This window comes from Lemur catta, chromosome 16 (genome assembly GCF_020740605.2).
Source record: "Lemur catta isolate mLemCat1 chromosome 16, mLemCat1.pri, whole genome shotgun sequence".
NCBI lineage: Eukaryota > Metazoa > Chordata > Mammalia > Primates > Lemuridae > Lemur > Lemur catta.
In genome coordinates, this window is record NC_059143.1 from 45,117,534 (window position 1) to 45,131,591 (window position 14,058).

General features: G+C 31.3%; 1 protein-coding gene across 4 annotated transcripts in view; it reads left to right on the plus strand.

Moving 5' to 3' along the window:
- RELCH (RAB11 binding and LisH domain, coiled-coil and HEAT repeat containing) overlaps positions 1-14,058 on the plus strand; it is a 103,051-nt gene that overhangs the window by 25,493 nt on the left and 63,500 nt on the right. For all 4 annotated transcript variants that reach the window (XM_045528065.1, XM_045528064.1, XM_045528066.1 and 1 more), the window contains 5 exons: positions 252-455; positions 562-653; positions 1,257-1,550; positions 4,264-4,339; positions 5,672-5,767. In XM_045528065.1, coding sequence (XP_045384021.1) covers positions 252-455; positions 562-653; positions 1,257-1,550; positions 4,264-4,339; positions 5,672-5,767 — 762 coding nt within the window. The remainder of the gene's footprint in view (positions 1-251; positions 456-561; positions 654-1,256; positions 1,551-4,263; positions 4,340-5,671; positions 5,768-14,058) is intronic.

Sequence of the window (14,058 nt, forward strand, 5' to 3'; positions counted from 1 at the left end):
TGACATCTAAGATCATTAAACCTGTTTAGAATGTCAGGAAACTTACAAGAATAATATTGGACAGTGGAAGATACATTACAAAGTAAGTTTAAGAACAGCAATTACTCACCTGGAGCATACACTTTGACATCATGACAAAATTATGATTATGTTGCGTTTTCAAGATATTAGCAATAATAACATGCTTCCCAAAAATGCAAGATAAAATCCTCAAAGTTTTTATATATATATATTTTTTTTTCATCTTTTAGGATTTTGAATTATGGGATGATGTAGGATTAAACATTCCAAAACCTCCAGACTTATTGCAACTCTACCGTGATTTTGGAAATCATCAAGTGACTGGAAAAGATCTTGTGGATGTGGCCAGCGGGGTGGAAGAAGATGAATTAGAGGCCCTTACACCAATTTTAGGAAACCTTCCTCCACCCCTTGAAACTCCCCAGACTGCAGAGGTGAACAATATCAACTAACTAGTCAAGTCCACAAGAAAATATTTAAATTATATAAAAACATATTGTGAGATCTTGAGTTTCTGTTTTCCTCTTCTTTTGATTTTAGAACTCCATGTTAGTACAGAAATTAGAAGATAAAATTAGTTTATTAAATAGTGAGAAATGGTCATTGATGGAGCAAATCAGAAGACTTGAAAGGTTAGTACTTGATCATCATTTCTAAAAATCCTCTTAAAAGTTTTTAAAGACAATGGCAAGTTATGTAAATACATGAAACAGCATTTCAGTTGTGAGGTTTAATTTTTTTACCTTTTAATACTTCTGAGAGAAAGTTCTATAATTGCTTTATATATTTAAAATAATAATGTCTTTTTTCCCCCAAAAAAGTTATTAAATCAATGTAGTTATCTTACAATTGATTAGATCTTGGAATTAAGAAATAAGATTATCTTTACTTCCCCTTCACATTAGTATTGTACATATTTCCTGTTAATTATTTCATTTAATTCTTATGATAATCCTATGGGTATTGTTCCCATTTTGCAAATGAATAAAGAAGTTAAGTGCTAATCAAAAGCAGGGTTTATGAGGCCTTTTTTACACATTGTTGAGAGTTTGTGGCTACACTTTTAGGTATATGAAGTATCAGTGAATATTGTGTAAAAAAGGTTTATCACCTGCCAAACTGTTGCTATTGATATGTTACACTTTGAAAGCATTAAACCCATTATGAGGTTTATGCAATTGCCAAAATTTTCAAAAGTACAGTTGTTCTCTGGTAATTTCTCTTTCTTTCTACAGTGAAATGGACTTCCTCAAAAATGAACACTTTGCCATCCCAGCAGTTTGTGACTCTGTTCAACCTTCTTTGGATCAGCCTCCCCACAAAGATTCAGAAGACAGTGGACAGGGTCCAGTTGTAAATAGTTCAGACAAGGGAAAAAGCAAGGATATCCATCTTTCAGTGTCAGATGAAGCAGACTCCACTATTCCTAAAGAGAATTCCCCAAGTTCTTTGCCCAGAAGAGAAAGGGAAGGAATGCCATCTTCTTCTCTATCAAGTAAAAACACAGTTCATTTTGACAAACCCAATAGGTTAGTATGCATCCTATATTTTGAAATGCATCTTTCAGCTATTTAGTACATGTCAGACTGGAAGAGATTCAGTTCTTACTTTGAACTTCCTTTGCAGATTAGATGTATGAAGTTTTACATTTGGTGTGAACTTAACACACAACAAAATACTTGTCACAGAAAAACATGTCACAAAGTAATTAATTACTAAATTAAATTACATCAAAGAGGAATAAACCAGAGGCTAGTTTCTGTCTTAGCAAAGTACTTAAATCTGTAAATAATATGTGTGTTACTATGTGCTATGAACACTTTTACCCAATACTTTTTCGCATTTCTCTATTTTTCAGTCATTATCACTTAAAAGAACGTTTGGTGCTGCATAGTTGCCTATGTTAGAGAGGGAATAGTTTTGCTCCTAGTCCTTTTTCCTATGTCTGCTTCTACTACTAATATTGTATCATTAATTTTTTTAATTCATTTCACTTTTATTGGATTGCATTTGTTGAACTCAGGTAAAAAGTGTGGTTCCTGCCCTTTATAATGCTTTCTACTGGAGGAGACAAAATATAATTTTAAAACCTTTAGATTATAATTAAGAAAGGAATATTTAAAGAGCTCTTTTTATATGTCAGACACTGTTCTTAATGCTTTATGTATACTAATTTGTTTAATTCTTATAAATGTCCTATAGTGCATTTTTTCCACAAGGTCACGCTTCATGCTCCTATTAAAGGGAGAGTATACCCAGTATGAGGATATGATAGAAAAGCATGACTGATTTGTTTTAGACATATTAGTATGTCATTATTACTGAGAAGTATGAGATTTTTTTTTTTTTTTTTAAGAAAAGCTTTTTACTCATGAAGACAATTTTCTGTGCAACTAGAAGGGGTATGTGAGTGTGTATATATATGTTTTTCTATAGGTATTATGGGGGTTACAAAATTGAAATAGACACGGCCCAATCCTCAAAGTATTTGTTCTAACATGGATAAGATATGGTCATAAAAATCTGTATTATGATACTCAAAAAATAATTGCATTTATAATAGTCCTTAGTGGTTAGGAATACTTTCGTGTATCTCCTTTGATACTTCAAAGCTACACTATGGAGATAGATGATTATTAAATTTGTGCAACTAATTTGTTTAGCTCTTACTATGTGCCAGGCAGTGTTACAAGGAATATAATGGTAAGCAAGACATATGAGAATCCCTTCAGTCACAAACCTTATAGTATGAGAGAGACCGATAAGCAATTACACTATGATATGAAAAGTAGTAGTATGAGAAAGGTATGGCTTGCTTTGGGAACACATAATCAAGGCACCTAACCTAGCAGGAAAGGTTTTGTGGAAAAATGTCATCTAATCTCAGACTTGAAGACTAAGTAAGAGTTAATCAGGTTAAGAAGTAAGAGGAAGAGTCTTCTCACTAAGGGAGAACAGCATGTGCAAAGAGAACACAGTGCTTTGGTGGAACTAAGAAGGATTTATTAAGGCTTAAGCAAAGAATGCAAATGAAAGGAATGACAGGAGATGAGGATGGAGAATTAAGCATAAACTAAGTCATAAAAGCATGTGTTGACTCACTGCAAAGGATTGGAACATGATGGTATCTAAGTATTAGAAAGAGTCTTCTAAGGTAGAGGTAATGGAAGGTAGCAAGACTGGAGGAAAGGAGACAGGGCATATATTGGAAGAATCCAAGTAAGAAGTGATTGAAACCTGTACTATATTGGAGGATTGGCAATGGGTATGGAAAGAAGTGGATAGATTTACAAGAGAATTAGAAGTTAAAATATTGATTGGATTTGAGGTTAAAAGAAAGTGAAGAATCAAAGCTGATTTGAGGTTCCTGGCTTGGGCAAGTGAATAGATTATACCACCCTCCTCTGAGAGAATGTGGGAGGAGCATAAAAGAGCAAAAAAGCTCAAGCTTTGGCACAGCACTCTATAGTCATAGAAATCCCTGAGTGGCTCTCTGTAGTGTATACTAAATAAGCTTTATTATGTAATTTTGGGGGTTAGCCTTTTCTTTGTGGTTTGAGCACATAAAGTACAATTCATAGTCATAGTTTTATGAATACTACTAAGTAGAGACCAGTGTTATTTTAGAAATATGTTGTTTTAACCTCCTTTATTAAACATAAATAGGCTAAAATCTTCAATTGCAAAAAAAAAGTATTTTGAAAATGTACCATAAATGTTGAATGAGCCTCTCCTTCATTTATCTTTAAATTTTACTACTTTTATGTGGGTTTATATTATAATATTAAGGTTTATCATTAGTATTACCTATGTCTTCGAAACTTTAATTCCTCTCAGCAATATTCCAAGTCCACTTTTATATCTACTTTACCTTTGTTTACCTTCTGGGACCATGGAGAATCAGGGATGAGAAAAGGTCTCATTTCAGATTTTGCAAATACTTTACACAGTCATTCCTCTACTACTATATCACTTCGGGTTTGATCGAATAACATTTAGGGGCCATTCACTCACATAACATCAAGCTACTGCAAGAAGATCACCAGTTACTATTGATATTTTTTTCTCCTGCATAATTCTCCAGTGAAGTGTTCTTCAAGTCACTGGTGGCTGAGAAATCTGGTTAACATTTGTGGGGTAGAATTAATGCAGTAATAAGGATTACAATATGCAACTTACTTTCCCCTTAAATGTCAGTGGTAATTCTTTGGTATTGTCTCCTTTTCATCCGATATCTTCTAGGAAATTGTCTCCTGCCTTCCACCAAGCATTACTCTCTTTTTGTCGAATGTCAGCAGATAGTCGTTTAGGATCAGAGGTAAATTATACCTGATATTCTTACAACTTCCTTAAAACGTTCTGCTGTTTTTCTTCTTAGTGTCTCCTACAGAAGCATCTATGATAAGACTATATTTCAAATGCAAATCTATTATTTAAAGGAATGCTCTAGGAAATAGCTCTTAAAATTTTAAATTTTTAGGCCGGGCGCGGTGGCTCACGCCTGTAATCCTAGCACTCTGGGAGGCCGAGGCGGGTGGATCACTCGAGGTCAGGAGTTTGAGACCAGCCTGAGCAAGAGTGAGACCCCGTCTCTACTAAAAATAGAAAGAAATTATCTGGCCAACTAAAATATATATTGGAAAAAATTAGCCAGGCATGGTGGCGCATGCCTGTAGTCCCAGCTACTCGGGAGGCTGAGGCAGTAGGATTGCTTAAGCCCAGGAGTTTGAGGTTGCTGTGAGCTAGGCTGACGCCACAGCACTCACTCTAGCCAGGGCAACAAAGTGACACTCTGTCTCAAAAAAAAAGAAAGAAAAAAAAAAAATTTTAAATTTTTAAGGAAGGTAGTTGGCTATTTTTGTTCTTTGGATTAAAGCTTTGTTTATTAATATTAAAGTGACCTTTTGTAATCTCTATTTTTAGCATTATGTCTAATGATAGCATCTCTTGGGTATAATTCAGAAAACCAACTTAAATATACACTGTTTATATATAAGTGATTTTTAGATTACTCCATTATTTTCAGTTTATTAGGAGTGGTTGTCTTCAACACATGAATTTGTTAACTTTCATATTTGTTCTCCTCACCTATTTTGTAACTGTTGTTGTAGACTCATCTTGAAAGGGTATTTTATTATTTTTTTCTTTTGCCTTTGTTCTCACTCCTTCCTTTCTAGCTGCTTTGTTGTTGATTCCACTTGACCTCCCATGGGTATCTGTCTCATGATAGTTTAGATGTACTCTGGAAATCCTCATTTTAAAACTGGATCAGCTTCCTTAGACCACCCCTTGTGTGCAACTTTGGTGCACAAACTCTTACCTTTGGCAGTGGTTACAGATTTGTGGGCATCTTCTGTAGGACAAAAACAAACATTGAGGATGCACCAATCCTATGCTATTCCTATTTGTTCCCAGAATTGAAGCCTATTAGGCCTCCCTCTTTTCACCCTTGTTTTTTATTAGTATTTTAGATCCATTTCTGGCCCACAGAAATGTTGATGCTCTTTGGGACACTGTTATTGTTATCGTAAGTTATAATATTAGAATGTGAGTTTAGAGCAGGGGCAGCAGGGTCTAGCCTGAACTATTACATACCATCATGCACGGAAGTTCTCCACTGTCATTGTTTATTAAATCTCTCATTTTCTAGGTGTCTCGGATTGCAGACAGTGAAAAAAGCGTTATGTTAATGCTGGGACGCTGCTTGCCACATATTGTTCCTAATGTGCTATTGGCAAAGAGAGAGGTGAGACACATAAAAATATTTTCATCCTAATAATATCATCATGTTGTCCATTTTTTGTCATTTTGAAGTTTAGTGATATATTTTATTTTGTTAAAGTCTATTACTTGCAATCATATTCTTACTTTTGTGCATGCATCTCTGCTCCTAGAGAATGGTTTTACACCTCTGTCAGGTGAGTTCAGTAAAACTGCATGGGATTCATGTTTTTCCAATTTTGCTTAAAGCATTGTTAGCTTCTGCAGCACTAACTATTACTGTAGGTCCATTTATGTCTTGAACACAGCCTGGTTTTTATATTACCAGTTAACTAATTTATCTCTGCTGTTGGTGTGATATGCTTGATATGTCTACAGAAATGGACAATCTTTGTATTGAAAATTAACAGGGACTAATTATGTAACTGTTTTTAAATGTATTCCTGTAGTTGCCTATTATAAATGTTAGTTTTATTATGTTTGGCAATAAATTACACTTATAGGATAGTCATAATATTGACTATAACTTTTAAAAGTACCTTTCTAATTTTTTTTGTAATTAACCTATTATTGACAAATGCTTTAAATATCCGAAATACAGATGCAAGTATATTTAGTCCACATAGCATATGTTATGAGCCATAAACACTATAGGAAGCTATCTTTATAGTTATATTTATGTTATTATTAAATATAGTTACATTTAGCCAATGCAAGACTAATGAAACGTTATCTGTAATATCATTTAAAGGACAGTGGATGATTTATTTGCAAATAAGTTAAATTATTTATTTTAATTATTCAGTTTATGAGATAAATTTCCAGTTCACAAATTTTTTTTTTACAAAGAATAGATTAAGAATATTTTAGAATGTATCATGTAAGTTTCTACTGTCATCCTCTTAATATTTACCACTGATTTTACTCATAATTCTTGGGACCTACAGTATGATAGGTACATAATGCATTGGCAAAACCCATTTAAAGCTTATCCTGACCTTAATTATCCATTTAGCACAAGAAATTTGTACTGATCCTCAAGAAAACATGTAGAACTTTAAAAATGTTTATTCCTAGAGATATTTTTTATTAAAAAGACTATGTTTGCCTACTGGTGGTTTTATTTTTACCCAATTATTTAAAAAAATGGTTGTAAGATATTAATAAGTATGAAAAGTCTTCTATGTCTTGAAGGATCAGTGTCCAATTTCAGATTGTTTTGCAGTTCTGCCTGGCAGAATGGTGTTTGAGCTTCTTTTCCTTTTTTAGCTTGTAACATAATCCATGTAATGCATTAATGTTTGCATCCCTTTTACAGTATTTCCTCAATATGATCTTTAAAGTATCACAGAAACCTAATTATTATGAGATGCAGTTTTAGCTTTTTATTTTAATTATCCATATTATCATAAAAGACTACCACTAAAATATGATTGTACTGCATGAAATATTTAAAAGTTTGCATTATCAGTAATGAGATACATTATATATAGATATATTTACATACACACATGCACATATATATCTAATTTGTAGTATGATGCTTTTCTGGCTGATTTTAAATTTTTTATGTTTAAAAAATATATACTCATTTCATGAAGAACTGATCATTTATCTTTATTTATTTAATTATTTGTGCATTTTTCTATTTTATCAGAAAAGTTGCCATTTATAATAAAACAAAGTTGTTTTTCCTCAAAATTAAATTGGTAAATAATGAAATATATCTTAGTTTGGTTTAAAACCAATTCCTGGGCATAAAAGGACAATTTTGTTTTCATTACATCCTTGATATTGAATTATTTTTTAAATATTTCACCCCCATTCCTTAAATCTATATTTTTAAAAAGCTCTTGTGATTGAAGGGTTAATATTTTGACTTTTATTTCTCAAGTTTTATATACATTCTCTTGTCAGCATAAGCCTTTTTATTGGTATGTAAATATAATTAAAATGTTCCTTGGTAAACTGATTGGTCATAGTAATATCTTAACTGATTAAATAAATAAAGCATTAGAAGCAGGGTTTAAGGTTTTAATTAAGTAATACATTCACATGGTTTAGCATTTATATATTCTGGATATTTATTACATATATAATTTGCAAATATTTTCTTCCATCCCGTAGGTTGTCTTTTTACATTCTTGATAATATCCTTTGATGGACAAATGTTTTTCAATTTTATGATCTGATTTGTTTTTCTTTTGTTGTGTGTGCTTTTGGTGTCAAATTTAAGAATTTACTGCTAAATCCAATGTCAGGAATATATATATAAACTAAAGCTATAAAACTATTAGAAGAAAACATGGGATTATTCCAATATATTTAGGTCCTTGATCATTTTGAGTTAATTTTTATATATGGAGTGAGGTAGGGTCCAACTTTACTCTTCTCATATGGCTGTCCATTGCCTAACAACATTTATTCAAGAGAAAAATTTTCCCCTATTGAATGGTCTTGCCACTTTTATGAAAACTTAATTGGCCATAGATTGTTTGGCTTTATTTCTGGACTCTAAATTCTATTCCATTGTTCTGGTATAGCTATCCTTATGCCAGTACCACACTGTTTTGACTACTGTAGTTTCTAATAAGTTTTGAAATTGGAAAGTATGAGTCCTCCAACTTTATTTTTCTTTCCATTTTTGCAAAACAGATCATTGGAATTTTGGTAGAGATTATATCAAATCTGTAGATCCTTTTAGGAGTATTGCCAACCTAACATTGTCTTCCAATTCGTGGACATGGAATGTCTTTCCATTTATTTAGGTCTTTAACTTCTTTCAATAATATTTTGTAGTTTTCAGTGTACAATTCTTTCAATTCTTTGGTAAAATTTATTGCTAGGTATTTTATTCTTTTGGGTGGTATTGTAAATGGAGTTGTGTTTTTAATTTCCTTTTCAGGTTATTTATTCATGGTGTATAGAAACAACATACAATTTGAGATTTGTACACTGATCTTATACCTTACAACTTTGCTGAATTTATTAGTTCTAGTAGTATGTTTTATTAGATCTAGTTGTTCTGTGGAGTTCTTTTATATATATATATATATATATAGAATCACGTCATCTGCAAACAGAGATAGTTTTGCTTCTTCATTACCAATTTAGGTAGCTTTTGTTTTTTCTTCTTGCTTGATTGCTTTGGCTAGGACTTCCAATACAATGTTGAATAGCAGTGTTTTGAGAAATCAGATACCCTTGTCTTGTTTCTGATCTTAGGGGAAAGCTTTCAGTCTTTCACCATTGACTGATGTTAGCTATAGAATTTTTATAAGTAAGTGCCTTTTATCATGTGAAGGAAGTTTCCTTCTATTCCTAGTTTGCTAAGTGTTCTTAGCATGAAAATGCATGAAGTTTTGTCACATGCTTTTTCTGCATCTGTTGATATGATAATATGATTTTTTTTCCTTCATTCTATTACTGTGGTATACCTGTATTGCATTGCCTGATTTTATGTTGCACCACCCTTGCATTCCTGGATATATCCCACTTTGCCTTGGTTTGTAATCTTTTTAGTGTGCTTTTGAATGTGTTCATAGTATTTTGTTAAGCTTTTCTGTGTCCATATTCATAAGGAATACTGTTCTATAGTTTTATTGTCTTGTAGTATCTTTGTCTGGCTTTTGTATGGGGTTAAGACTGGCTCCATAGAATGTGTAGGAACTGTTTCCTCCTCTTTCATTTTTTGAATTAGTTTGAGTAGGATTGATTTTAATTCTTTAAATGTTTTTTAGAATTCAACAATGAAGCCATCTGGTCCTAGACTTTTCTTTGTTGGGAAGTCTTTGATTATTGATTCAGTCTCTTGTTTTATATCTGTTGAAATTTTCTGCTTACTGAGTTTTGGTAATTTGTGTGATCTAGGAATTAGTTCATTTCATCTTGCTTATCTGATTTGTTGACAAACAATTATTTATAGTATTCACTTATAATTCCTTTAATTTTTTAAGGTTGGTACTAACATCCCTGCTTTCATTTCTAATTCTAGTTATTCGCATCTTGTCTCTCTTTTTTAAGTCAGTCTAGCTAAAGGTTTGTCAATTTTTTTGATCTTTTCAAGAACCAACTTTTATTTTGTTAATTCTCTTTATTATTTTTTAACCTATATTTCATTTATCTCTAATCTTTATTATTTCCTTTCTTCTTCTGGCCTTGGGTTTAGTTTGGTCCTTCTGTAGTTCTGTAAGATATAAAGCAAAATTGTTGACTTGAGATCTTTCTTCTTTTTTAATGTATGCCTTTACAGCTATAAATTTCCCTCTGAATATTTCTTTTGCTGCATCTCATTAATTATGTTATGTTGTGTTTCCATTTTTAGTCACCTCAAAGTGTTTTCTAATTTTCTTAGTGATTTCTTCTTTGATCCATTGGTTATTTAAGAGTGTTTTGTTTAGTAGCTACAAATTTATGAAATTTCTATTTTTCCTTGCATTACTGATTTTTAATTTCATTCCATTGTAGTCAGAAGATACTTTGATTTTGATCTTTTTAAATTTACTAAGCACTGTCTGTGGCCTAACATACGGTCTATCCTGGAGAATGTTCCCTGTGCGTTTGAGAAGAACATATATTCTGCTGTTTTTAGGTGGAGTGTATTCTTTATATGTCTAGTTGTCTATATGTGGTCTAGTTGTTCTATAAAGTTCAGGTCATCTATTTCCTTACTGATCTTCTGTCTAGAAGTTCTATCCATTTTGCAAGTATTGAAGTCTACAGCTATTATTGTAGAATGGTATTATATTCTTTCAGAGATATTTTGTACATGTATAAACAAATTCAAATATATAATCTTTTTTCTATAATTTAAACAAATGATACTCTGTACTGTTTTCTACTTTGCTTTTTTCCACTCAACATTATGTTTTGTTTTTTTATGTGATTATATAAAGAATGTTTTTGTTCTTAAGGTGCATTATATTTCATCTTGTAAATGTTTTAAATTACTATTTTCAAACTTTATTTGATTATACCTTTAGTAAGAAAGTCATTTTATATCATGTGCCAATATATGCATACATACATAATTAAAAATTTTATAAATCAAATATTGCCTTTACTAATTACAAAAAGGTGAAATAGAAGATAAGCAATAACAAACATTTTATATTTTAGAGAAATAAAGAAAAAAATCCCTAAATAAACAAGAAAAAAATGCTCTTCATAACCCCATTCAACTGATTTTATGACCGTTTTAAAGGGAGTGGGGAAAAAGTAACGACCGCACTCAATCTTCACGTTACAGTTATAACTTTTGAAATTCAGTATACCGTATTTCAAATCTAAGATGTAATTGGTTGTAGCAATTATATACCTTTAAGAATTAAATTATGGCATGTTATCTGTTATAAGGTACATCCTAATTTCAGAGATAATAAAAAGTTTTTTTTTAATGTACATTTTAGATTCTGTGAAATAATGTGGTAGTCTATTTTTACTAACTTGTATTTAAAAAGTCTCCTTGCCTATTCATTTTGGGAAAAAATAAAATAAAATGATGGCCTAATTTTCTATATGTGGCTTATATAATAGTTCATATTAATGGGTTGGTTGAAGAAACTTGAATCTTTTGAGCCAAATTATGGAATAAATATATTTATCATTTGACATATGTATATAATAAATAGGCTAAAGAAGTTGATTTTTCACAATCTCTGCTTAAATTCATTTGAAAGGGAAATTCTGTCATTTAAAAATCAAATTTCATAAAGGATTACTTGTGAAAGCATTTTTTTATAATACTACATCAAAAGTTAACTTTCATATTCATTCTATGCCAAGGAAGTATTTGCTATCAGCTAGCTAAATTGGAAGAGCAAAGGGGAGGAGTCCAGGGCTGGGATGGAAATGGAAGTGAAGAGTGACTATTAATAGGGACAAGCTTTCCTTTTGGAATATTGCAAATGTTCTAAAATTAGATTGTGGTGATGGTTGTACCACTCTGAATATATGAAAAAAGAACACTGAACATACACTTGAAATGCATGGATTTTATGATAGATGAAGTATATATCTCACTAAAACTGTAATAAAACAGGCAAAAGAGAAAAGCAGTTCTCTAGAACTTTTTAAAGTAGTTGGTACCTCTGATGACCTGCCTGTCTTATGAGAAACCAAACTTTGATTTTATTACATTGCTGTTCATGTTTGCTTCATAGAAAATTTTTTACTTGTAAGTAATAATAGTCCCAGATAATCATAACTCTGAGATTTATACACTAATATAGTGAATAAATGTAGTAAATTAGTATACTAAAGTAGATAAGATTGGCCCATCTTCTTTACTTGTTTAATATTTGTATGTGGGTGTATATTTAATTTTGGGAGTAAATCACAGTTCTTTAGCAATATTGGGATTTAAAGTCATTTAAGTACTTTAATTAGGCTTACTAAAGATTGAGCCTCAGGAATTACAGATATTAATAATTCTAAGAATAGATATTTTAGCAGATCTTGAAATGTAGAACTTTTCCAGAGGTGAGTAATCTGGTTTTTTTCCTATATGAGTCTATGTAATGTCTGTTTGTATTTTTTTCCTTTATACATTAATAGGAACATGCTGACAAGTGTCAACTAAAATTTTAAAGCAGAGATTGTACACTGTCTATCCACAGACCAACACAGGCTCACAGATAGGTTTTGTTTGCCCTATTCATTGGTGTTAAAAATGATATGCTAGTTATTAAACTTTTAAAAATTGAGATATTTTACCTAAAAAGATAAAATTTCTAGTTTTTCTTGAAAACTCATGCGTCTGGTTGCACTGAGTTTACATTTCCAAATGATTCTTTTTAATTGGAGCTTAGTAGTTCCTATCCTCTCTAGGTGGGACATGAGATCTCTGGTTAGCCACAGTTGCTACTGTACCTTATTACTACTAGTCACTGAAGCCTGGTGTTATTTCTGTTTATCATCATGTTTGCATTATTGTTTTCCTGACACCCTTTATTTTACATATTTATATGACCTTCTTGGCCATCTTGGTCATTTGAGTATGTGAACTACAAACTATAGTTTTATAGACTTTCTCTATTCCAGGCTACTTTATTATGCATTAATTGTAGCAACCAACTTTCACTGACACTCCTTGCTTACAGAGTGCTCTTCCATTTTACCCTGAATACAACTGTTAACATAAACTCTTCCTCAAAACATTTTGGTCTTATTTTCATACTTAAAATGTAAAGAACTTACATTTTTGTTGTTCCCTATTGCTTATCCTATTAAGGCATTATGCTCCCTTTCAGATTCATCTTCAAGTTTAGCACCTCATTTATTAACTTAATTTCTGTGTTAGTATAGGTTGCCTTTCTAGCTGAAGAAATTCTCTGCATACAATTTGCTTATGTTAATATTAACTGTCTCACCTTACTATTTCCTGAGCACTTCTCAGTTGATCCACAAGTACTCTCTATGTCAAAATTTAACTTTTGCTAGATTTTCTTTGTCTTTTACTGACTACCTTTTGTTTGGGTTCTTCTGTGCTTTTTGTGCTATTTATTAAATTTTACACACTGGTATCTTGGCTTATCAGTATTCTAATTGTCAAATTATATTTGATATCACCAAGTATATCTTAGCTGCTTCAGAACAGATTTTCTTTTTTTTATTTTGCTTATTATTCTTCCTTTTTCAGTCATTTCCTCTCCCTCCCCAATTGTTACAACGTATGCTCTTGCCTTTGGATTACTCAAAAGAATTATACTGATTTCCTTAAGGATAGATCACATCATTTTCAAAACATTTTTGATTCAAAAAAGCCATTTTTAAATGAATTATGGATATTCTTATGTGATTGTAGATCTTCTCCAAACACACATCACTAAATAAGAAATGTTTCTTATATATAGCATAAGAAAATCAAATGAAGTTTAATGAAAGGTACTATCTTATAATACTGAGCTCACTTATAACAAAATTAGATTGAATTATTTCTTTTTCAAAATTTACTAAGTGAATAACAACAATATGTGGGTTTTAATTTTAAATTAGCTAAAAATGATATTATAGTTGAGGGATAAAGTAAATATAAGTAACTTGTCATTACTTGAATTTGAATAATTCATTATTGCTTAATTCTTAGCCAAAAGACTAGATAGAAATTTGAAGAGTAACAACTACCCTAAATTTTTAAATGTCATTTGAGTTCCAGGAAATTATTTTAGTGGCAAAATTAGGGAAACCTGGGAACTCTGCTTTATTGGACTAATGTGTTACCTTTCTAAGACTGTGTAGAATTTTCCTTCTTGGCCTAAAATACTCAAAACTTTACTCCTTGGCATCTGATCTAAATGTAATCTTTCCTTCTCTGTT